This window comes from Ixodes scapularis, unplaced genomic scaffold, assembly GCF_016920785.2.
Source record: "Ixodes scapularis isolate PalLabHiFi unplaced genomic scaffold, ASM1692078v2 PGA_scaffold2__306_contigs__length_199485367, whole genome shotgun sequence".
NCBI lineage: Eukaryota > Metazoa > Arthropoda > Arachnida > Ixodida > Ixodidae > Ixodes > Ixodes scapularis.
In genome coordinates, this window is record NW_024609857.1 from 65416697 (window position 1) to 65442912 (window position 26216).

At 43.0% G+C, this 26216-nt stretch overlaps 1 protein-coding gene across 1 annotated transcript in view; it reads left to right on the forward strand.

Moving 5' to 3' along the window:
* Positions 1-952: 952 nt before the first annotated feature.
* The window catches only part of LOC115325771, a 52526-nt gene continuing 27262 nt past the window's right edge, over positions 953-26216 (forward strand). The window contains exons 1-6 of the mRNA XM_029986484.2: positions 953-1034; positions 4657-4965; positions 9123-9368; positions 14812-14901; positions 18828-18988; positions 23654-23788. Coding sequence (XP_029842344.2) covers positions 953-1034; positions 4657-4965; positions 9123-9368; positions 14812-14901; positions 18828-18988; positions 23654-23788 — 1023 coding nt within the window. The remainder of the gene's footprint in view (positions 1035-4656; positions 4966-9122; positions 9369-14811; positions 14902-18827; positions 18989-23653; positions 23789-26216) is intronic.

Sequence of the window (26216 nt, forward strand, 5' to 3'; positions counted from 1 at the left end):
AACGCGGTCTGAGTTTTGACATTAAGCAATGCGAAACGTCACACTTGCAGTGCTTAATGTCACAATTCAGACTGCCTTTTTTGGTCTAAACATATGTATTGGCGTCGTCATTCGCTAAAATGCCTCCGTAAGTTGCGGTGATTGGCTCTCCGAGTGTTGTGCGGGAAAGCAGATTCACGTTTTTTTTTTTTTAGAGTGTAAGCGGGGGATATTTCAGTAAAACAACATCGTAAGCTTAGCTGATACAGACCTCCCAGCCTTAAGGGCGCTCTAATGATATTAAAGCTTCTGTCCGTTTTATGTTAAACACTCCCGGAAAAACAATAACAACGACAAAAAACAACAACACCGTGTTCTGTTTATGCGACGATTATTGCAGTATGATTTTTCCTCTTCGCGAAAAAAAACATTTTCGACTACTCTTATTTGCTTTTATCATCTAGAAAAGCATAAACATCTTTCAATGACAGCGTTTGCAATCTGGATGAAACGTCGCATTTTCGTTGGTTACATGTCGCCCGGGCTGGCGGAAGAATGCTCCTCCCTTGCCGGAAATGACATCGGTGCGTTCGATCTTTGATTGTTCTTTTAAGGAGGAGATCGGCCGCGCATCGTTATGATTTATGAATTTCTAGTATGCTTAGGGACCGCAGGGTTAGTTACTGCCATGTTAAGGTGATCTCAGAAACCTCCTCAGAGGACTTTTATTATGATGCTCGAGGATTTCGGTTAAAAGTAATATAAGAAAAAAAAAGGCAGAACAAATTAGATACAACACAAAGTTTCCATCTCTGGTTCGCGGTTCACATTACTAACTAACTGTATTTTCTGTATACCTTAATGCTTAGAGCACGCTCATTTATATTTCAGAACATTGGCTTTAAATATAACGTGGTCTGCTGAATTGCCCGATTATTGCTTTGGGTTACTCTAATTTCAAAAGTCAATAAATATGTGGCTTTGTAATGCTCAGAGCGCCGTTTTGGTGGCACTGATAATACTCGTTGAACTGTCTACACAAATTGCTGGGCAAGGTGAGTTTAAACATTTATATGTGTTTCTATTGTCATAATCATAGCGCCGAAGCCACACAGGGACTAACGCTTCGAGAATGGTAGCACCTCACTGGAAAACTAAAAGAGGTAAAAGAAGATCGCTCTACCTCTCTTCGTCCTCTAATGATATATTACCATCCTTGAATCGCGAGTGCCACTAAGAATACCTGGCACGCCTCACGGCATCTTCGCCATAAGTATGCCGAATAATTTCGAAGGTCTTTGAGATTTGCTGACTTTGACGCAGAACTAATGTTCGCTCTCAATCAGCTTTACAGTTCATGCAAAAATCGCCATTGTTCTTGCGCACGGGATCGTAAAAAACTCGCATGGCGCAGCTACAGTTCTTCACTAAGCGAAGACCTTTGAAATAATGATACATGAAGGTCTCGTTATTTCAATAAGCTACTGCCTTTGACAGCTGCGCGTATCACCGTGCTGCCTTTTAATGGGACAGCATTATTAATGTACTACTCCAGATGTTCAGCTATATGGGTATCTCATTTCCTGGCCATCTTTTCAGTTTTCCCGCTAAATATGGCGAAAACATTCGCTTAATGACCTATGCAACAATTCAGTTTCCCCACTAAATTTGGCGGGCAAATTGACGTCCCGACTTGTGCACAAATTCAGTTCCCCCCAAATTCGCCAGGAGAATGGATCTCACTACCTATGCACCAATTCAGTTTCCCCGCTACATTAGGCGGGAAATTCACGTCACGTGTCCTATGCACCAATTTAATTTCCCCCTCACCTGCCTGTCTGTGCACGATAAATGCTATTACATTCATAAATATTCATCCCTGTGGTTTCCACATTTTTTTTTTACGCTGCCAATCTAGTCCCGCAATTTTCGAATTGCACCTTGTGAAGCATCAGGTTTTCAACAAACGTTTCATACGCGTCGGCAAAAGATCACCGTAAAGTAATGCGAAAGCGCCACCTTGGTTCAAGTGCCCAGGGTTATGATTTTTCAAACTTGGGAATTCTGCAAAATTATACGTTGAGCGTTCGACCTGACCGGACAAGCTCCCATGTCTAGATTAATCCAGTTTTCAGTGTAAGTGGGGTGCACGTTCCCCCGGTGAGTAACGGTAAGTGTAAATGAACTGTAAACTATCGACCAATAAAAAAGGCTACTGACTGCATCTGCTCATCATAACTACATATATAAATAAACACGATCTGTAGCTAAAACAAAAGCATTCACTGAAATTTCTTTCTTGTAACATCACCCTTTCAGATACCCGAAGGCGTTTGCATTAGCCAGGTTTAGGTAACACTAAAGGCGCGTTCACACCGGCGATGTAAAGCAGTCGCGCGATATAGATCGCGGCGCAAAAAAAAAAAAAAAAAAAAAAAAAAGATGGTTACATTGGCGCTTGCGATGAGCGAGTTGCTTATGGTTGTTTTTCGAAAACTCTCGCTCCGAACGCCGCTAATTGGCTCAGCCGCTCCGCGACTAGGTGGCATCGCGAAAATTCGAATCAACTATAGTTTGTTGCGAGAAAAGATCAGCAGTAGAGGCTCGGCCTCCTGCATGCGCTCGTTGCCTTTCGGCGTGTTTTGCTTCACGTGCACCAATGTGTTATCAAGGGTAGAAAGCTCGCTCCGGAGGCGGAGCATCTACTGCTGATGTTATATTGCAACAGGCTACAGCAAATGCTGGAATCACGTCGCTTTTTTTCCCACGATGGCCGGTTTGGCGATGAAGGTTATCGCCCGACTAGGTCGCATCGCCGGTGTGAACGCGACTTAAACGCTATGTGCTGCAGGTGAGCGCCAGGCTGCTGTAGATATATAGGCTAGCCTAAGATTAGTTGATCTAATGACTGTTCCCACCAACAGGTAATATTTTAAAACAATATGACTTTTCCTTACATCCAGGTCAGCAAGGGGTGTGTTTCACGTTTCTGTAGTCGCACATATAGACACAATTTAAAGCTACGGCTATCGTCTTTAATTTGAGAAAATATCCCCATTAGGGAAACATTCTTAATGCCTTAGCATCGGAACGCTCGTCTTGACGAAAATCCGCTGATGTCTGTCAGTTTGTCAGCACCGGGGAGAGAGGAAGAAGGCGGGGGAAAGAGCGACGCGTGCAACGCTCCTATTGGTCCGAAGCGCTGGCGTCAGCACTCGTCATCCTCTCCCTCACTCCCCGGCGCTGACAAACTAAGAGACGCCGCCGGGTTTTCCATGCAACGTGCGTCTTCGTTTTCGTGAAAGGAACGCAGTACACAGCTGGCGCGGAGCCAGAGAGGATGAGACGCCGCGGCGCGATGGAATGCGGGCGTGCTCAGTAGCCGCTATGTTGTCGCCGGGTGTTTTTCGCTCTAGGCCTCCGCAATAGCGATGAGTGGGCTGTGATGTGTGTGTGTAGTTAAAACGATAGATGCGGTTACATCCGCGAGCGATATGGATCCGGTTCCTTCCATGAGAGATATGGATATGGTCCTTTGAACGAGTGATATTGATGACAAGTGCTGATTGTTGGGCGAGTTGGTATTGTGCGGGAGAAAACATGATTGCGCTTTAAGACAGGGACAGAGGAAGAACAGACACCACAGAGCGCTAAATTTCAACTCATTCAATCCAAGAGCCTGAGCGCAGATACCCACTGCGTCACCGCACCACATCTCAACCAATCTGTGGCCTTGCCACGGACTGCGGGTGCATGCCATTATTTGCTTCTTCCACTGTTCTCGCTAGGCACAAGGATAAGACTGTTAGAGAGATAATTGAGGCGGACGCCATCAATAGTTCCGGCACGTGTTGTATCAGCGTGGCTTCAACTGACCTGGCAGGAAAAGAGATAGTGTACTTGCGCTCCGTGGATGGGGCCGCGGATTGGTTGAGGTGTGGTGCGGTGACACAGCGTGTATTTACGCTGAGGCTCTTGGATTAAATCAGTTGAAAGTTAGCGCTCTGTGGTGACTGTTCTTCCTCTGTCCTTGTCTTAAAGCGCAATCATATTTTCTCATGATATGGATGACATATCCAAGGGCGTCGACGTACTCTGACTGGCAAAGCACAGAAAAGGGGTACCACACATCCCCTTTGGGAAACGCTAACACTGACCCTATAACGAGGCCAAAAAGAGAGAGCAAAACATGGAGGAAAAAAAAAAAAAGAGAAAGCCAAAACGGAAAAATGAAGGGTTCAGCGTTAGCGTTTCCCAAAGGGGGACGTGAATACCGTTTTCCAAGGTTCATGCTAAGGCATTCCCTTAGAATCCACCAATGGATGTTCCTTCAATTTCTTTTTTCTTTTTAATATAAAGGTATGAACGGTACATCTGTTACCATTTTTCTATTTACATACTAAGACATCATCACTAAAATAAAAATAAGAATAAAAACTCGTAATTTGTCGTTTTTCACCACGTCATATCTGACAGTGTTACATACCGCGTGTCTAATATTTTCAAGAATTGGTTTCGTGTTTTTGGTTTATGCATCGGACTACTGAAACTAATAAATTACGGATCATAATGCGACTCAGTCTGGTCACTTACGCGGATTTTAGTGAAATTAGTGGTGTGTAGTGTAAATACTTCATAACATGGAATGTCTGTAAGGTTTATTTGTGTTTATTACAGCTCTACCGAAGTTTGAAGGATCCTTCTATGCATCTGGGGAAATATTTCGAAGTACCTTCGAAGTAGCTACTTCGGAAGTAATTCCTCCGAAAGCGGGTTCTTCGGAAGCAGATTCTTCAGACGCAGATTCTTCGGAACCAGATTCCTCGGAAGAAGAAGTGGAAGTTAAATTGAAAGAAACCAACACCTTTGAGGAGGCATACGATGCAGTCGGACGCAAGGCCGCCCTTCGCATTACCTTGGATAATGAGGTTATCGTATTTTTCGAAGATTTGTATACGAAGCATAGATTCGTGATTCATACTACAGGTGAGTGGAATTCTATTACGAAACTTTAGCCTAAATGAAATTAACAACAAAAAAAAAAACAGAAAAAACGTTATTATATAGTTTCACCTGGCTCCAGTGTAGTGTACTGCTCACTTTGTCGTTAACATATGGTGTCGCATAATTAAGTTACTTTTGATGAGCGCGTAGTGGTTTTTCACAGAGACGTAACTGAGGCGTAGTTAAAAATTTTATTTAGCGTGACTATGTAGGGGACGTGTAAAATATATTCCTTTACTTGAAATTTTCATTCTTTAACTCGAAAAAGTACAACGTAGACTCTAACCAATTTCTTCAATGTGCCCGACGTTTCGAAGCCAGCTCGACTCCTTGTTCACGGGTGACTGTATATGGGCGCAAATGTAGCAACCTGTCGTCGTTTTCTTCTCTTCTCTCTTAGCTTTGTTTCCTTCTTCTGTTTCTGTGTGTGGCGCATTTTAGTCCGTGTATATAGCTGCTTGGAAGCGTTCCGGTGAATCGGTTCAGGTTGTTGCTTGTATTTTGTATGTGCCAAGATTCTATAAAGAGCCGCTTTCTCCAGTTTCTTTCTGTGTCGAGGATGGAGCTGCTGTCAAAGCCATTGGCGTGGCCGGTCTTCTGAGCATGTTCCGCCAGCGCGCTGCCTTGGATGTCATTCTTGTTTGCGTCATACTTATGTCTACGCAGACGTTCGGGAAAGTTCTTCGTTTCCCCCACATAAGAGGCGTCGCATTCGGCACAAGGAATTTGGTAAATCAGGCCTTGAGCTTTTTCTTTTGGCGGACGATCCTTTGGAAGAGGAAGAAAATGGCCCAGAGTTGAGACAGGCTTATGCGTAACTGCAATGCCGTACGGTCTCAAAACGCGGGCTAGGACCTCGCTCGTGCCATGGAGGTACGGGACGCACATGCGGCTGGAGGTGTTTTTGTTCTTGGATGTAGGAGGGTGACGAAGTTGTTTGTATATTTTGTTGACAAATCTGTGGTCCGGTAGGGGGCGCCACCGCGGGTGCTTCCGGAGTATAAAAGCTTCGGGAGTACCATGGGACCTCAGTTGGTTTCGGTCCGAACGAGTCACCCCAGTGCCCCTACGGGTAGACTCGAATTCATAACTGGACCTACCCAGCCCGTCCTAGCAGTCATTGACGGTGTCCCTACCTACGCGGTGGTACAGGACTTAATACCTCAAAGAGACATGTTAAGTCAGGCGTTACAAGAGGTCGGACTGTTAAACCCCTTAGCGGTAACTCCGACCCCTTCCTCAGAAGACTCCTCGAGCACACAATCGAGTACATCCCTTGAGTCAGAGGACGATACGCTCGCTTTTGGAGCAGAACGTGTCCTCAGATGGTTAGAGTCACACGAAATTCCCCCCGATTCCGATGACTCAGCCACTGAACAGGAAGACAATGACGACTCAAGACGGGCAGCGTCCCGGCCCGCTGGCCCACCATACCAGCCAGTCCGTCAAAGCCTACCGCCACCTTCGGTTAACTGGGACCGCTTGGGTGACATTGTGGGATACTACCCCCCTGCGGACCCCGCTAACTTCAACATCAAGTGTGCCAAAAGCTTTGTGGTCAATAATACCCCTCCGAGGCAAGACCAGTTACCAGTTCTCCGTGACGCCGTGACGTCAATGTTAGCTTCTGGAGTTATTGAGACAACAACACGTGGACCATTCCTGAACCCGATACAAGTTGTCCCAAAGAATGAGACTGAGGGTAGATTCGTTCTTAACTGCTCCGCTCTGACTCCGCATTTGCAGGCTCCGCGCTTCCAGTTGCCCCCACTTCCAGTGGTACTACCAAGCTAACCCCCTCCCACACCAACCCTTCTTTACAAAATTGGATCTCGCTGAAACGTATAATCACTTCGGGTTATCGAGCTCTGCCCGAAGGCTTACAACTTTCAAACTTGACGGTACCTATTATAGGTTTACTGTGTTGTCCTTTGGGGTCCGCCCGGCACCTTTTGTGATACAGATGTTTGCAAATGCGTTAACTCGCTACCTCCGTGACCGTGGACTATGGGCATGGAGCCACCTAGACAATTTCCTGATGGCACACCCAGATCCAGTGTACCTGAGAACGGTCACTGCAGACTTCGCCCGTATCCTAACCGAAAACGGAGTTCGCATCAACCCGAAGGATACGATCCTCGAGCCTTGCCAGGAAATCAAATTTCTTGGATTTTTGTTTGACGGTCTAAAACAGACCATTGCCCATACTCCTTCAAGACTGAGAGATCTCGAGAAAACACTCGAAGTCCTAGAGACCATTCAGTCCCAGAGAACTTACCAGCGGATCGCAGGCCATTGGGCTTTCTATTTCTCGCTTTATCGAGGACATTATCATGCTCTTAAGCCAATGTTTTATGCCGCAACAACGGGAAACCCTGTCGATCCTAAATGCCGAAATGTTTACATTTAATTCATTAACTCAAGCACTACAGAGTGTTTCAAGATTTGTTTGCCTATCGAAAGCGGTATTTTTTTCTTTAAAAAATAGAAAGGGTAAAGGAAGTTATTATGTGTTGACGTGCGTCCGGATATCTGCGCTGTCGGATTAATTTGATAAATATGAAACAAAATTAAAGTGTCATTGCAGCTTCTATGTTCATGATAAGCAACGTTTCTAATAAGCTCCGCAGGGAATAATATTAAAAAGAAAAGTAATCGTTCAGCTTTCTTCGCAGACATGTAATTTGTTTCTTTTAAGCGAATGAAAAATAGCAATGTCCAATAGGTGCCAGGCTTGTGTAACCTCCGAGGGTAATGGCGAGCTTCTTGGAAAATTTGTCTCCAGGTGTTCTCAAGGGCACAAAAAAGTAACGTTCTAAAAAGTCACTGTTCGCTTTTGTGCATATTTTTGTACATATATATGTTTGTAGTGTGAAACAAATGCTGGGAAATTTTGTCAATACCATCTGGGTCCGTTTTCTCGAAGATGGTTAACTTTAACCACGGCAAAAAGTCAACAGCCCTTCCCTACTAAGTACCGACGAGTTCGACGAGGTCTGGACAAGCGATAGCTTCTTGTTTTATTATGGGGTGGTAGTTGATGTCACCCACTGGTTGTAGCGAATAAAAGTGACTTTCGTGAAAAAAAGTGAAATTCGTTTACAACTCCCTGTAACGCCGAATTGGAGCGCAGCTCTTGAGGAGGAGGAGGGAAGGGTACTGAGGGGAAGGTAGACCCCTCCTCCTCCTTTTCCTCCCTTTCTCCTCATTCTTTAATATGCTCCGGGGGGGTGACCTGACTTCGGGTGAGGGTATCACGTGACCTCGGGGGGGGGGGGGGGGGGTCACGTGACTTCGGGGGGGGGGGGAGGGGGGTCATGGGACCTCGGGGAGGGGGCCAGGTGACTTCGGGGGTCACGTGACTTTGGAGGTCACGTGACCTGTGGTGTCACGTGACTTTGGGGGTCACGTGACCTTGGGGTGACCTTGGTTACGCCGACGGCGACGGCGGCGCCGACGGCGACGGCGGCGCCGACGCCGCTCAAGCCGGAAGCGGGCGCCTAAGAGCTGCGCTCTAAAAAATTACTGAGGTTGCGGTTGTGGACTAAACCGTATGTATACGGAATTACATTCCGTATACTCACGGTTTGGCCCACAACCTCAAAAGAATAGACGGCAGATGAGATGTGGACGTGTTGTTCTCCGCTCCTGACCAACTGTCAAGGTTGTGCAGGGCTATCAATCCCTGTGTTATTCTCTAGTCCCACTTGAGCGACAAACAGAAACAGTCAACAGCGACAAGCCTCAAAGACATACAGCGTGCTTGCGATGGTACCATTATCAGGCGTGTGGTCGTTCTGTGCTCGTGAAGTAAGCACGAGGGATTGCAAGCCGGCCAAAGATACCCTCGCGTGCATGATGCTTATGTTTGAGCATAGCCTCCTTTATTTTACAAAGCCTGTCAAATCGAGAAAAACTCTGGTTTGAGTCTTGTCACTCTCGTTTGTTTGTGTTTGTCGCTCTAGTGGTACTCGGGAATTAGGGATGCTAGCATTTGCAAAAAAAAAAACATACGCTGATTTTTATGCATTAATCAGCACAATACCAAATAACTGGGTTACACATGCTATTCACGAATAACGTTGATGTGCGGCAAAGGGCGATTCTTTTCTGTTTAATAAAATACACATGCTTTGCAGATGGTCACACAACATGCAGACGTGCTGATAAAAAGGACTGGGAAGCTAACAAGTATCTGGTTACGGTACTTCGTGGACCCCACAAGAGAAAGTACACATTCTTGCGAGACATTTTCACCTTACAACGGAAAGCGAAAGTTAGGAGCAGGGTGATTGAACTCGTGCGGGACATGTACTGCAGGGTGTTTGATCTGAATATCACTGACCCCCAAGAACGATATATAAGACCCGTCGTTTACTGGACTTGTAAGTAGACAAAACATTTTCATTGACTCTGGGTCTCAAAAATGCGTTTACAAGAAGTGGGGCGGCGACGAGTCATTGAAGGGTTTTGGGAACTTAAGGCCAACGCAAGGCTGCGATATAAAAACGACAAAGAAGAAACGGCAGACAGAAGAAGACGTTCTTGTTACGACACTGAACTGCGTGAGCGCGAAGTCGGGGCAGGTAATAAGACTCGAGTGGCCGTGGGGGGACCCTACAATTTCAAGTTTAGTCTTTTCTGTCAGTGAATAACGAGGTGCCTTAGAGCATTCCGAAATAATGACGTGAAAAGCACTGATAAGATTTAAAATAACATATGCACATCAGAGCCATTTGATGCAAATAAGAATTAGCTGTAGCAAAGCACTTAGATCGTTAAATTGCGTAGCCGTTTTTTTTGTAAAATTCTTAAAATATTATATATTATTATTAAAATAAATATATTATTAAAATAAACTAGGCATCGCCGAACGCTCATTCTCCGCCCAAAGGTAAAGCTAGAGGTCACAACCAGATGCCAAAGTTTCAGCCGGATGCGATATCTTATTCAAAAGTTATAAGTGATTTTCTGAAAATTTCAATGGGAAAATGGAGCCCATTTTTGCCCGTTTTCGGTTTCTGGTGCCATAGAGCCCCACGTGTTTGAAAAATCCGTCGGCCGCCATTTTCCCATAGGAATTTTCAGAAAATCATTTATAACTTTGGATTAAGTTATCAGATCGGGCTGTAACTTTGGCATCTGGTTGTGACCTCTAGCGCTACCTTTGAGCAGAGAATGAGCGTTCGGCGATGCCTATATTTTATTTTTGCGGTAAAAAATACCGTGTAAATTTTTTTTTGTGACACCCTGTACATTCAAAGTTTGATTTCAGCAGCAGTGTTTAAAAGGCGAGAGATGATCCGGTTAAAAAGATTTTGAGTGAAAAATTTGTGATTAACACATGATAATCATAGCACTTTCTTCTTTATTACTTGTTTCTTATAATCAGAATATATGCTTTTCTCGCTTCCAAGTGAATGTAGGAGACATTTTAGGGAAAGCTGCATTTTAAGTTTTGCGACCACAATAGTTTTAAAACATACAAAACATAAATCACATATCTAAGATAACCACCATGCGATCATGCATGCCATCTTTACCCTTCTCCCCCCCCCCCCCCCCCCCCCCCCTTCGCTCCCCGCCCAAACCCAATAATCACAAAATAGAAAAAAAAAATTGATTGAGAACAGAGTTACAAATAAGTCCAAAGGGCTTATTTATTTATTTATTTATTTGTTTATTTATTTATCCATTTATTTATTTATATATTTATTTATTTATCCACTTATTTATTTATTTGTGCATTTATTAGAGTAGATCGCCTCTTGATGCATTAAAATAGGAAGGGCCACATTCCCAAAATAGATTAATTGAACATTACGTTAAACACATAAAAATGATCAGAGATCACAAAATGATGTTAGGAGTAGTAATATTACAATAGTCGAAAAATAGCTGAAACATTCACCTGCACCTTAAAAGGAACAGCTTGCACAATGTTGTTTAAACCAACGTGTAGCCGATTCCAGTCCCAAATAGACCTTTGTAATAAAATAACATCTGTAGACGTCAGTTCGGCATTCCCCAACTTTCAGGCAGTTCCGCCCGAAAGCTGGGGTATGTCGCCAACTGTCGCCAATGAAAAAATCATCTTCATAGACATTTCAATAATAGCGTGTTTTTTCGACATCAGTCTCCGGCCTTACGCAGCGCAGCAATGACATGCTCCCTGTTTAACCTTCTTTAAGACTGCCGGACCAGCTGTCGTAGTGTGGAAATAATACGTTCTATGACGTCGGTATCCGCTGGTGGTTTCAGGTCTCTGCAGAATACAAAGTAGTGCAGGGTAAACAAGCTGGTCGGTTTATGGACGCTTGGTCGGTACGCCATCGTAATTGAAGGGAAGAGCGGATCTCAATGTCAAGTTAACGACATTGATGCTTTGCATAAACGATGGCCTCCTATTAAATTTATTTTTTTAAACTTTACGTTAACCTCTAGCACTCCTCTCGAGTTCTTGTCACGTTGTCGTTAGCAATTTTCTTGGTATTGGCAGTATTAAGAAGCATAGTAAGTTGCTCCACCGAGTTCAGAAGCAAAAATGCATGATCGGGAAAGTATCCAGTTTTTTGTCTACATTGTATCAGTGCATCCGCCGGGAACATTCTGAATGCCGATAAACAAGACCGCGTAAGCTTCGTTTCGTCTTAACACCAAATAGTTTGCTGTGTGTGTGTGAAAATAAATTATGTGGCGATGCCCCTTTATGTAACCGGCCACTCTAATAAGATCCAGTTTTTTGTCTACATTGTATCAGTGCATCCGCCGGGAACATTCTGAATGCCGATAAACAAGACCGCGTAAGCTTCGTCTCGTCTCAACACCAAATAGTTTGCTGTGTCTGTGTGAAAATAAATTATGTGGCGATGCCCCTTTATGTAACCGGCCACTCTAATAAGAGGCGCAGTAAGTTACAAAAAAAAATCAAGTAAGACGAGTATCACTGCATCCGCTATAGAAAAAAAGAAGATTCATTGGGATAGACTTTAGCCAGAGTTTGATCCAGATGCGTGCGTCACGTGCAACTCTCCCACTGAACACCTCTTTTGTTCCCGCCGTCGGCAGTCACTCAGTAATGAGCAAAGACTGCAACTGCGATCAAATTCCAAGTTTGATAACTGTGGCGTTAATTAATGGCTAAAAGCAACAGGCCAAAGTAAAAAAAAAATATTCAAGAGTTGCACGGATTACACAAGCATACACTGGAAGAGAAAAGCAATATTTTGAACGAACAAAAAAGAAATATACACAAAAACATCGAATATAGCTTGTAGGCTGAGAATTTACAGTGCAATACAGGGGGTGAGTGTTGTGGGGCTAAAAATATATTAAAATCTCAGTTTTTTCTTCAAGTTGCAATTAAAGATTGCAGGTTTTACATCGTAGAATGTGCAAAAAAAAATATGCAGCCACGAAATATTTTGGCTTATCACATGAATGCCCTCGTGACCCAGAAAACGCCTTGAAAGGTACTTAGAAAGAAGTGCTATTTTATTTTGAGATCGGAAAACTGCATGTTAATGAAGGAATGACGGTTTATAATAAAAAATACATCAATATTTTTCTTTAGAAATTGTAGCTTTCGGTAATTTCTGTCAAAGCTACTCGTAAATGACCACACCTTCTTAATGGATACCGTGCAATATATAATTTCCGGTCTATATATAAATAACGATTATCCTGAAGGCGCAGGAGATTTCATTCTACGTAACTGAAACAAACGTTTACATGTTTTAACGGAAGAAGGTTGTAACAATTAAGAAAAAATAAACATCAGTTTTTTTTTAAACTTGATATATTTGGAAGTTTTATGTAATAATAAAACGGGCTTGAAATGCAGTTTCATTTCTAGGCGTGAATATAAAAAGCCCATTTTCGGCAACAGGTTTAAGAACCGAGTAGGAGCACCACCTCCATCTCGCGCTCGCTGCGTTCTCCGGGGCTTTGACTGCGCGTGCGACGAAGTGATATCGAAGGAAGGAAGCTTCTTCAGGTGGCGGAGCCTCTACTGGGTTCTACTGGGTTCGGGGAAGCTAGAAGCTGAGACATGACACAACCCCGAGACTGCGGGAAGTAAAGACGACACACACGTACAAATATCTCTAATACAATTGTGTTAAAGACTTCGTGTGTGTGTGTGTGTGTCATTCATTTCCTACAGTCTTAGGGCTGTGTTATATCTAAACATCACCAACTCCTTTGCGCTTTTACTTTCTGTTCTAAAGACTCACGGAGAAAAGCTTGCCTCATTTCCGATGGGACCGAAAAAATGTTCACTCTGGACCTAATCCGTCTAATACTTGACGGCAGACACATGTTCGCATTGCTCCCGTTAGACACAGTTGAAAGGTTTACCTTTGGTGCATAGTGATAGTAACCAGCATAAAAGATGCCGAATGTTTATATAGTCTTTGACGATTTTGTTTGTTTATTGGGATGGTGATTTTATCTGACCTGGACGCATTATACATTCTGGGATCTTGGAAGCTGCCGTTTGGTTTGAAAATGTGTGCCAGTTCAAGTCCACATTGTTTTTCTTGAAGCATGGAATGTTCCTCAACGGAACCCTCCACTCCTAGGCATTTATACTTCAATTCGTTCACACGTGCATTTCACTGCTAAATCTCAATAGAAAGTGACGTCACGTGACTTCATGTTGTCAGGTGGCTCCCCGACTGGACACCGTGAAACCACTTCATGTGACCGCGTCGCATTTCGTTATGTTCAGCGATGCCAATTTTTTTGTTAACTTTAAGGGCGGATAAATAGAAAAAAGAAATACTTTTCACTTCCCGGAAACGATTGTTTCATGTATTGAAAACAGGTTTAAGCCATTTCTTTTTAAAAGCTGCATTGCATGCATTATCGAGCTGCGAGGATAAAGGTCGCTGGTACCCTTATACATGTACGCGGCAAGTGCGACCACGGATGTGACCCGTGCGCCAATCAGCCATTGGAGAATATAAAGACGGACCACTGAATTGGGATATTATGCTAAGCTAAAGTAATCAAGTAGGCCATGTGATTTGCCTTTTTGATGGATGCCGGTAACCGAGGGAGATAAAAGAACCACACGCACACAGGCACACACACGCACACACAAACACACACACACAGGTAAAATATACTTTTTTCGATTTGCCCCGCTTCTTTGTTAATTCCGTCAGTCTTTTGCATCGATCGACAATATTTAAGAACACGGTGTTTATTGTATTCCTAGAAATCTCGCCAATGAAACTTTCGAGCATTTCCGCAGGAATAATTGTTGATTGCTGTACGAAACACGAAATGTCTCATTAGTGAAGGGCCCGCCAAATAACATTCTAATAGAACCTGCACAAAGTTTCCATCCTGTTTTTCTTACAGCAAACAACAATTATGGTTGCGCAAATCCGCAAGATTTCAACTCCCACAGAAACAGAATGTAGCATAAACTGGAATCGCATAGGTCTCCTGACATCCTCATGTGTTCATGACTCCAATGCTTGAAGGCGTTTAGTGGAAAGGGCGTGATGGGGCAGCACTTCGCCAAGGCCTGATCCTAGTGTCAGCTGGTAAACAATTAGGTTGAACATGCTTAGCAATTCACAAATGAGCTTTTCTGTTTTAATGGTTTTACTGTGAACTTATCGCCCGTGAGTATTTCACCCATGATCATACTTTCTTCCGCCGCCCAGAATGATTACACTTGGTTGTATGGCTTCGTCGGAGATATAAGATTATTGATCTTTACTTTCGGTATTGGCCAGCGTTTGCATTAGTTACCCTATAATATAACGCTCTGTGTAGAAATGTAACGTATTTATATTTTTGTTTTATCAAAAGTGAATGAAACAGTCCCAGATGACCCATATGCTGTCCCAGTTACTGCTACTCCACCTCCACAAGCATCAAGACCTCCATCCGGAATCACAAGTAAGAGCCCTATCATAGCGAGCTTGTTTTCGTTTACGCAGTTTTACCGTCCTCACTAGATTAGAAGTTTCTAGTAGTGAGTTTACTTATAGACACGAAGATGTCAATCAGCATTGATCAAGGGACTTGTCGCTACCTCATGGAGAGAGGATGCACCAGTAAATTGTAATTTTAATCTATTACATTTTTTCAAGTAGCGGGCACAAGCATGCATGCCAACTCCATCCCCCCTGCCTCCCCCCCCCCCCCCCCCCCCCCCCCCTTTTCCCCCAGACCCCAAACCCGAAAATCACAAGATAGAAAATAAAGAAAGAAATTGTTGGGGAACAGTCAATATTTTCCGGAGAGCTTATTTGTTTATTTATTAAAGCAGATCGCCTTTAGAGACATTTGAATAGGGAGGGGCACACACACACACACTCACACACATACACACACGCACGCATACAACACAAGTTATGCGTCCGCACATCTCAGGTCTAAGTTTGCTTCAAAATTCGACATCCATAACAGTGTCCCACAGGAATCCCAAAAGAACGCAAGATCCTCTTATGGTCAGCAATCCAATCACCTATTTTATGACTGAGTTCAGTCTTGATTTTCTTTTGCATATTTTAGGCTTACTTTAATGATTCTTTTTGAGATCAATACAGGATGCAGTGGCATAAATATGATTGGTGTTTGTAAGTACTAAGCATGTTTAAAAGGCGGGTCAGTTAGCTGCACCACTCTAATGGTTTGTTCTTCTGTATGCCACATTGAGATGTAGTCGGCGTACACAAGTGTCTGCTTTTATTCTGAGTTGTATATTGGCATTCTTACTTGTAAATACAGAGGCGTCCATCATGGATTCTGGGTTGTATATTTCAATCAATATTTTGTAGGCAGGTGCAATAATATCATATAAATGTGTTTATGACTATGATAAAATATATTTTCAGTTTTTGTTATACATATGTATACGTCTCCCGGCCTTTTACGAATAAAGTCCGGAGACCCATTATCTGTACAGTGGTTTTTGAGCTCAGAACTGGTTATAAATAAACAAAGAGGGCATCTCAAAGACACTGCGATTCCATTTTTACTGACATTAACCGCAAAAATTAAGATAGATTTAATTTTAATTCGTAGCCCCACCGACTGCTTTCGGTTAACCATGAAGTTTTTAACTTTTAATACACCCTTTTAAGTGGACTATACATCTACAGGAGCTGAGCTGTTTTTAGTTTGAGTATCTCCTAATAGACCCTTTTCAAAATTCAGTGGCATCTCGTGGCTCAAAAAGCACGGTCACCTAGGACAAACTAAAGGCTGCATTTCATCGGGCGCCGTGACTTTTGCATGCCAATGGCGGATAAGAATAGCTTCTTCGATTAGCTCATTATTCTTGATTTTTTTCCTTTTTGATAGTTTGAGCATAAGAACTCCCCTACACAAAGCATCTAGCCGCAAGCCCCTTGATCGAATTGATTGGATTCAGCAATCAAAAGGCTTGAGTGCTAAACTTGTGCTAATAAATTGATGGGACAACGCCCTGAAATAAACGCTTACGCAGCCCTTGTATAAAATTCGTGCGTCGCGTTGTACTGATATCTCCAACGTAAAGGCCTTATAGATCTTCCGCTTGCTAGTGTCTTCAACTTCTTCCCTCATCAGTCTGAAGAAAGCAGGATTAGCTTGGTGGAAATGTCGTACACTGAGATAATAATAGTGATCAAAGTGGACCTACTTTTTTTTTTTTTTGGAAAGGGTCTATTGTGATTGACCAAAAGTTTCAAAAACTGGCCTAGAGATGACTACAAAAAGGTGAGCCATTAAAGTTGCATACATTCTGCATTTGCTGCAGGCACAAATCCATTAAAGGGTATTTGAGGAAGCTGACGAAGGTAAACAAAAAGGGCAATGGAATAGAAAATAATCGCTCAGTGGATGCAGCAATTATAAATACATCACTTAATGTAGGCCTGATGTCAGCACAACAGCTGTAATGTTTTTAGGGCGGAAGGAATTCGTATTAAGATAAAAACGGTAAAAGAGTTCGAGGCGAAGGGACACGCAGTGACCGCACGACTGCTGTGTTCGTCTACGTATCCAACGAGGAAAGAAAGTGAAAAACAACCGAGATAAATATTCCGATCATGTTTTTTTTTGTTTTTTTTTGAAGTAGAATGTATTATAGCTTACATTTGAATAGACTTAGCGCTTTCCTGTACTAGTCATGCTCCTAAAAAAGAGCACCCGCGCATTAGTGTTGCGTGCCTTTACCGGGTTCCTAAACGTTTCTTAACATATGGCACTTTCCATCATTGTTGGGTGGGCTCTTGATATTTGGATTAACATCATCAAGAATCTATTTGTTTATGTAATTTCTTTTCGCTTGATACTGGCTAGCGTCGTATTTTTGCTCGCGCAGAGCAACGGCGAGGGCCCTTAACACCACTCAGATATACTGGTTGGCGCTTGTTTTTTTTCTTTTTTCTTTTATAACGCAGGCAGGTTTTTCACACCCGATTGACGGCTGATGCAAAGTTCAGAAGAGCTATGCAACGTAACAACTTCGTTTCGCACATGAATATAAAGACAGCGGTGTAAACTGCAAAGGTGAACGATCGCTTAATCTACGTTATATCCTCATTATCACGTGAACCTCACATTTAGAGGAACATTTTCAAGACGTAGACGAAAGTATAAAAGCGGGCTTTTGATTGCTAACCTGGAGGTGATGGCGAGTTTGACAGTCGTACTTGCTCGCTTTCCAAGAGATCGGGTTCGCACTGCGGGGAAGGTTTCTTTGAATTCGTTTGAATTAGTACCTACATGATAGCGAAAAGAGGAAGCCGTCCGTCGGCGGACAAAACTATGGAAAGGGAAGCGCGCCGCGCAGAGAGGAGGAGAGTAGTGAAGGACAAAGGCGAGAGAGAGGTGAGGTAGAAGGCAATGCGTGCGAGGGAAACCGGTATGCAGCGAAGGCAGAGGTTGGTTGTACTATTTCTCCACGGGGCGCGGTGCCGTCGGTGCCAAGAAGCGCTCCGATTGCAAGCCGAAACTTAAATACCCGTCAAAGTTTTGAGGTTTTTCAGAAAGCCGTAAAATACCGCGCGTGCCTTGTATCGTTCTGCAATTTAGTGATTTAGAGTTTTTCGTTGAAGTTCAGCAATATTTTAATTAAAACCATGCCCTTAAACTCAATATTTAAAAAAAGAAGTTATTGCGTGAAAATAATTAACAATTTAATTATCACGAACTTTAAAACTTTTCCTACATAAGCCCAATTGGCCTAGGACCAAAACGACACAAGCTTTTTTTTTTTCGGTGCGATGCGTAGTTTGCGCAATATCGAATTTGCCTACCTTTCGTGAAACACCCTGTATATATATACATACAGCCCAGCTTCCAACTTTGGTACAGGTTCTAAATATATTTTTTCTTTCATTTTTCTTTTTTAATTTTTGATTCATCGCGTAACTGGTGTGCTACTCGTTACATTTTGTTTTAATATATAGTATTCGTCACGCTTAGTTAATGTTTGGGACGAATAGCCCTAGGGAAAGAGTGTAATTAAATGCATACGTAAAGGACGAGCGTGTTGTTAAGAGTTCTGAGTAAGAGGAAGGGACAAGGGACGGACAACAACGACAACTTCCAATAGTTTTGCGATTGCAACTGTAGTGACACTTTCTAAACTTACTTTTTGTGTATAGCGTAGTACTCTTTTGAATAGAAAGAATGAAGCATTCAAAAGTAATTGCATGCGAATTTCAATTTATTATAGTAAGACGATAGTTTTTCCGCCAAGTTCTAATTATTTGTCCGCTTGATCACAAGATATCTTTCTTAAACACCAACCTTACTTTGAAGGTTACAGAGGAATCCGTCAAGGTTGTTGCTAAACACAAACTCGGGAATTCCTTTCTTGCTAACTGCAGATCTAAGATCGGCCATGAATATACCGAGTGTTAGGACACTTGCAGTTCCTTGGAGGGTGTACTACATAATTGAGGCGGCACCGTACACCACAGAAGCAATGACCATGAGAATATTCAACATAGACTACATCCGTCAGTCATCCGTAAACGACCTTCTGGAGGTAAGTGTTCTCGTTTATAATTTTAGCTTCCTGGCGATAAGAAAACACACGAAAAAACAGTATTCGTTAATTTTTTGCGTCAAAGCTGCATTAGGAGAGTATAGCTTCGGAAGTTACAATAAAAGGTGACTTAATTGTGGCAACCCTTTGAAGCTATTTTAAAAATGCTCATATTGATTTAAATATTAGATATTAAAATTTATTTTACCATTATTATTTCAAAATAATCTAGTTACTTCCGCCTTTAAATTTAGCGCAACTTGCACGCTCTAATCGAGTGGTGGCCGTTGAAGCGTTTTGTAAATCTTTTTCAATTTGGGGACTTCCCCTAAATCATTAACTTTAATTAGAAATATTGCTAATAAAGTCGTGCTCACAAAGTTACAAAATCTGAGCCTGTACCTAGGCTCAGATTGACCCTAGACCCTAGAGCGTTCTGACCCTAGAGCGTTCTGCAAGAATTTATTTATTATGATTCGCTTTCCTTGTTCACATTGATCGAGTGAAGGCAAGTTCAACAGGTGAGAAAATATAAGCTAGTGGTTCCGATGATATTTTTTTTCCTGAAAATTAATCAGCTCCAACAAGATTACATTCAACTGCTCAGTATACATGTTAAACCTCCATTTAACACGAACTAAACAATTTCTTTTTATTTTTGGTTGAAATCGAAAAAAAACACAACTTTAAGTGGTATAGATGAAATTCGTCATTAAAATACAGCACGCTCTAAACGTATTGTTTAAAGGCAACATTAGGTTTAAATATTATCCTAAATATAATTACACCTCTGTCACACGAGGGGCCCATTCCTTAAACAAAGGAAACGGCGACTTGACTTGCGGCACACAGCACGTAAGGGACTTTTTCGTTAAAATAAATTTTAAGATATATTTAGCTTGCGAACTTCCGTCTGAAGGTACTGCATGCAAGGAATTATTTATTTTAGGTGTGGAATAAAAAAAATACATTTGGTTGTTTTTAGCCTTGGGGCTAGGTTGGAGTCCATGGAGGCCACTAGAAAAAATACGAGACTGGTTTATTAATTTGCTAATTATTTAAAACGATTACTTTATCCTAAATTTATATTCTGGCAACATAATGTAGTTCGAAAATTGACACTCTTCCTCAATATGTCCACGCCGTGACGGGGAAGTTCGATTACAATACTCCTACGGAGTGCTTCGGGGCCGGAAATAACACATTTGTAGACGGCTTCAAGCCGCTACTAAGTGACCGAAGATCGGCTGTGTCTTCCTTCCCTTCGTCCGGCGCCTGCTCCGCAACCGACGTGCCACGCAACCGACGTCAGCAGTGCGACGCAAGCGCAGAGCGCAGGCATCGACGGCACGAGCGCTCTTTGCCTGCTTAGTTCCGATTTTAAGACATCTGTAGAGGAATTACATTTGTAGGCCATTAGCGCCAACAACGAATGTCTTTTTTATCAAAATGCCACCTCACGGCAATAGTATAAGGAGGTCGAGCATGAAGTCTCCAGCTACTTTACGCCTCAAAAAATAAAAATATAAAAAGTCAGTAAAAAAGGTTTGAGTAAGTTGTGGAAGAAGCTAACCAGTTGCACAGCTTTGCTAGTGACCCTCGTGGCCCCAAACGTAGACCCAGGGCTAAAAGAACCCTGATAGAAATTCTATATAAAAACAATTAGCTTCCCTTGTGTGCTCGTGCTGATATCAAATGCTACAACGAGGAGCCATTGCGTCTGGTTGGATCGAGCCTCGTTTGCACTCAGGCCCGTGCAGCGGGTGCTAAAAACCCATTGTCGTTCGCAAACTTTACAGTTACTGTTGTTGAGGCAAAACGAAATATTAACTTTAGTTCACGTCCACAGCCAGAACACATGAAAACAGATGTGAGACGAGTGAGGCAACTCAACATGATATAAACGTAAACCTTACGACACAGCCTGCGCTGTGTCGTAAGGTTACGTTTTTATCAACAAAAAAGGTGCTATACAACTACTACTGATCTAAATGTAGATGCGTGCTGTATGCAATTTCATACAGGTTTGAAAAAGTTATAAATAAAAAAAAGTTATCGTAATTTTTTTCACTTCAGGTTACCCTTTTCTTTTTGATATTCAGCCATTTCCCCTCCTTCGAATAAACGATCGCATGGCGAGTCAAAATGTCCGACGCGTCAAGAGATCCAATATTGGATCTCTTGACGCGTTGGATCTCTTGCTTTGGCTGACATGGAGTCAAGAGATCCACTATGGGTCAAAAAGTCTAACTCGTCAAAAGATCCAACGCGTCACAGATCCATGGCAAGTGAAGAGGTCCAACGAGTCAAGAGAGCCAACGAGTCAAGAGGTCCAATAGTGGATCTCTTGACTCGTTGGATCTCTTGACTCGTAGGACCTCTTGACTCTGAATCCCCGAAAGATGTACCTTCCTAATGCGAAGAGGGATGGGTGTGCGCAGTATAGGATGGGTACGTAACTATGGTTATGTGAGTTGAGTGACCCTAGCCTTTGCACCCATATACCCGTAAGGGAAACTAGACCTAGTCAAGGACTTTGGACCTAGTCAAACTTCCTATTCGAAGTCCTTTGTCGGGTGTCCTCCGCACAATTTTGTTCTATTGAAGTTCAAAGTTCAAAGCCCACTCTACCCACAGAAACTAATCTATTCCTCCTGCCGCTTGGTTAGCTCGAAGCGCTGAAGTAAGCATTCATCACCCGCGTGACTAACCCAGGTACGTTTAGTTTAAAGGGATACTAAACCGAAAATTCGAGCTCACGAAACAAGGCTGGACGGATAGGCGGGACGCTGCAAAACCCCATAACATCACTCATACAGCGATCTCTCTAACGGATCGCCGTATTTCTGGAAAAGGAGTGCGCGATTGAACACGGCCGATGAGGCCAACGAGACAAGTCACGTCACAATTGTCATTCCCTCTCTTCCTCAATACGTCCTGTCGAGGATTCCGAGTCAAGAGGTCCAACGAGTCAAGAGATCCATCGAGTCAAGCGATCCAATATTGGACCTCTTCACCCGTTGGATCTCTTGACTCGTTGAACCTCTTGACTTGCCATTTATCTCTTGTCGCGTTTGGTCTCTTGACGCGTTGGACTTCTTGACCCATATTAGATCTCGTGACTCGTGTCGGCCGAGTCAACTGATCCAATATTGGATCTCTTGATGCGTTGGACCTCTTAACTCGCCATGCGATTCATCATTCGAAGGAGGGGAGGGGGGCTGCCTATAAAAAATAAAAAAAGATACCGGACAAAAATAGTAGAGGACGGAAAGGCAAAAGAGCACGGACTAGGTGTCTTCATGTCCGCTTGGCGTCGGCCTCCTCAACCTTGACCCATGCGATGTTTTAATTAGCAATGCAGGTCTGCTGCACGTGTTACGTTTGGTCTCGGAAGGTCCAAGAATGGTTCAAAAGTTTCTTCTTCGCTTGATCGCGCCCTTCTTTTCCAAAAGTACGGCTATCCGTTTGAGAGATCGGTGTATGAGTAATATTTTGGAGTTCGTAGCGTTCCGTTACACACTTCTGCGACCTTATTTTGCAAAATCCATATTTCACTTCAGTATCCCTTTAAAGACTTCATCTATAGAGCTACATCTATTTGGAAACAATGAACTGCACTTATGCACAGATTGTCACATGCCACTATTATTCATACATAGAAAATAACCAAACGACTTTCATTAATAAAGAATTGTAATTAATTTATGGTTCATAGCCAACTAGCATTATAATCTGCATTTTCACGGTAGTTTCTTTCACCCAAGTTCCACTACTTCAAAGTAGTCGGTTGTAGTATCCGTATCAAAAGACTTCGCGACGGCAGACCTGGTAGCCTGTGTGTTTTATTAAAAGAAATGAAGTATGGAACCTTCAACCTGAGCCTGCTATTTCATCGGTTTCCGTTGAGAAAAAAATATTGAATATTTATACGCTTTTATTGGAAATATTTCGCCCCCAAAATCGTGTTTCTATCATTTTTATCACCATGTGCACTTTTGCGCACCCTCTAAGCAATGCTCGGTTAGAAAAATCTTAAACCAGTATATCGTTCCACTGTTTTCACTACGTATCTATCTGCGATAGATACGTAGTGTTTCCAAGTATTTCGAAGTAGTTAAATGTGTAGGCACCTTGGCGGCTCCCCAGCCCAGTTCCCCTACTACGGGGCACAGGGAGCCGCTGCCTGGACTCAAGCGTCGCGGGTGCTCGTTGGTTTTCTTTCTGTTAGTATTCTTCATCGTCCAGTCCTTGTTCTATTAAATGTAGTTTCTTGTTTTTGAAACCGCTTGCTCCGTGTTATTCTTCCGGGTCAGGTATGCACAGCAAGGCAAACTGACCACAAATGTAATGCTCCGTTAATGGCCTTTCCTTTGCTGTTGTGTTTGGTTTCACATTTGACGGTTTAATACATGTATATCCTTATTGTAGTCTTAAGAAAAGGTTTTTTTTTTTTTTTTTTTTTTTTAGAGTTATAAATGATGACCGGCAAACTAGCACCCGTATCAGTTACAGCACTAAGTCGACCAAAATAGACCACATAGAAGATACCTTATTTTATTAGAAACGACTAAAGTATGATAGAAAATGCTTTGCGTAATGCTATAATTAGGGTCTTTGTGCCTTTTACAATTTTAGATAACATTTTTGTCTTATATTTTACAGATTCCAGATAGAGTTTACTGTCCTGGGAATTACTTCAAAAGATGGCTTCCGCACCCCATATATAATAATATAAAAGTACTTCACTATTCGGCACAAGTATGGAATTCAAAGACGAAAAAATTCAGTGTTATTAAAGTAAGTAGTTGCCATGACCCAATTAGTATTTAGATCTCAATGCTTATATCTCATTTGAAATTTTATTGCCGTACTGGAAAATGTAGTGTCACGTTCTATAAAGGCATTTCACCTTGACAATGTTAGTTTGGCTTGTCTAGCAATATCAAAAAAGATGCCACACCCCCGAAAGTTGATTCCTTCCTAAGTTTGATTCGATTTGCCATTCTTTCAAAAACACCGAATGAAAGGCAACTTCTAGTGAGTGCAGAGTCCTGGCCAATAGTAACCTGGGCAGAAATAGCGTCACTCAGCCACCGTGGGAGAAAAGCGAGCGTTGCTGAGTAGGAAGGACAGTCATTTTTGGTTCATCGCCCTAGTTTCGCTGATCATAAAATCTAAAGCAAGCATTCTTTCTACTTTTTCTAACCGCACATTGAAAATTAGCTTACTCCCTATTTTCACCCGATTTGCTTTCAAGCTTAGGTTAGCTATCTCTCGTGATATTACGATAATGACATTAACTTGTGGGCACGGCGACTTTGCCAGGACAATGCGTCTAAAGAACCCCTTTGATTTTTGGTCCTCATACTGGTGGCGCATGCTGAATTTTGCATTCTCACAACTGGACGAGGGACAGTCAACGAACGCCCTGCGACGGAGCGGGATTGCGCACCGCTTTGGACCACGCCAGTACGCGCTGACAAAGCAACGACCGACGATTCCATGGGGGACAACTTTTTGCATCAACAACTTTGGCGAGCTTTATCGATAACATCATCACCGCCGTCGAAGGATGTAGAACAACGCCCAAACTTGGATCTCGGCAGTGGGCACCACGACTCTGCCAGGACTATGCGTCTAAAGAACCCTTTAGCTCTTTTCGTCAGGATACTGGTAGACCACGCCGTTCTCGCAACTGAACGAGGGACAGTCAGCGAACGCCCTGCGAAGAAGCGGGGTTGCGCACCGCTTTGGACCACGTAAGTACGCGCTGATAAAGCAACGATCAACGATTTCACGGCGGTACCGGCACCGGGATACCGGTACCGCCAAGACAGTGGATACGGCTGTCTCTGCTGTCTTGAAGTGGCTTTCTACAGAAATCGTTGGCAGCAGCCACCCCTTCCACTTCAAGGGGCAGAACCTGGAGGCTTCGCACGTCCAGCCGTCCCTACTACGAAAAAGCTGTCGGCACTAAGGTCCTTAGAGTTTCGCTTTGTGAGATGTATTCTTTAGCAAACTAGCAGTAAGGGCGGCTTGAGGTTTCAACTGCCAAGCTCTGGCAGCTTCTATGAGAATACCCGACGCTAAGAGTGCATTGAAAATCCGCGCTGGCTCAGCGGCCCGAACAAATAGAAAACCTACGAGACAGCACACCTTGACTCACATTGCAGCGTTTCCACAACACCGTAAGGGTCTCGGATTCGCTTCTCGAATACTTGCCCAAAGCGGGCCTCCAGGACTTTCTATAACACCCTTCGCCTTCCCTTGATGCCGTGAGGCGAGAGAGGGATACACACATTGAATGGCAAAGTTTCAGTCACTCTTATTTAGGGGCATTATTTCTACAGTGACAGCAGTGCCATCCTACATTCGCCAAACATGATGCAGCAACGGGTGAAGTTGTGGCCCCGTGGCCGGCTTACAGATGAAATTGCAAACGATTGATTGCCACATCTCTCCTTCTAGCCCAATATAGTGTTACAGTATTGAAGGTGCCTGAAACGCGTCTTAAAATAGTCTGATTATCGTCCTATACCGTAAACCGCCCGTGATCTGAATGTTCACCGGTTTCATGATTTTGGTGGTTGGTTGCAAAATTTCCGGCAAACAAAAACCAGAAGACCCAGGTGTTGCTTCCGTCGTAACGTCCATAAAGCCCCTGAATTAAAACGGTAGCGATCTATTTTTCATCCTCCCACGGTTGCGCATGGTCTTCTATTCTTATTTGTGCTTTTTCGCCCCTGCGGGCAAATGCAATTATCAAAATATAACATGCCGTTTTCCATTGCTTGTTTTTAACTTAAGTCAGAAAGCAGTGAGGGGTGAAAAGACATGCAGACACACATACACAAACTAAAAGTGAGCTTTCCTTGCGCATTTTACGGGTTTGACTACTCTGGCGGCAAAAAAAAAAACACATAAAAAAGATTATGAATGTAGTTACCTTGCGCGTTCGACCTGCAGCACGCACTCTCTTATCTTTATTTTTCTATATTTTGCGCTCCTTCACTGTTTAGCCGTCTCAAGAAAAAAAACAAAAGCGGCATTTACATACCAATATGGTGTCCGTCCTTTGAATAGAAGGTTTTATTAAGGCTGAACTCCATGGAGCTAATATGCTAAGAACAAGCGACTGATTTCGACCAGCGGCTGTGAATGAGTCTATCTGAGTCCTCTGATTAGGATGATTTTGTTTTAAAACTCGAGCGTAAAACTGAAGGCT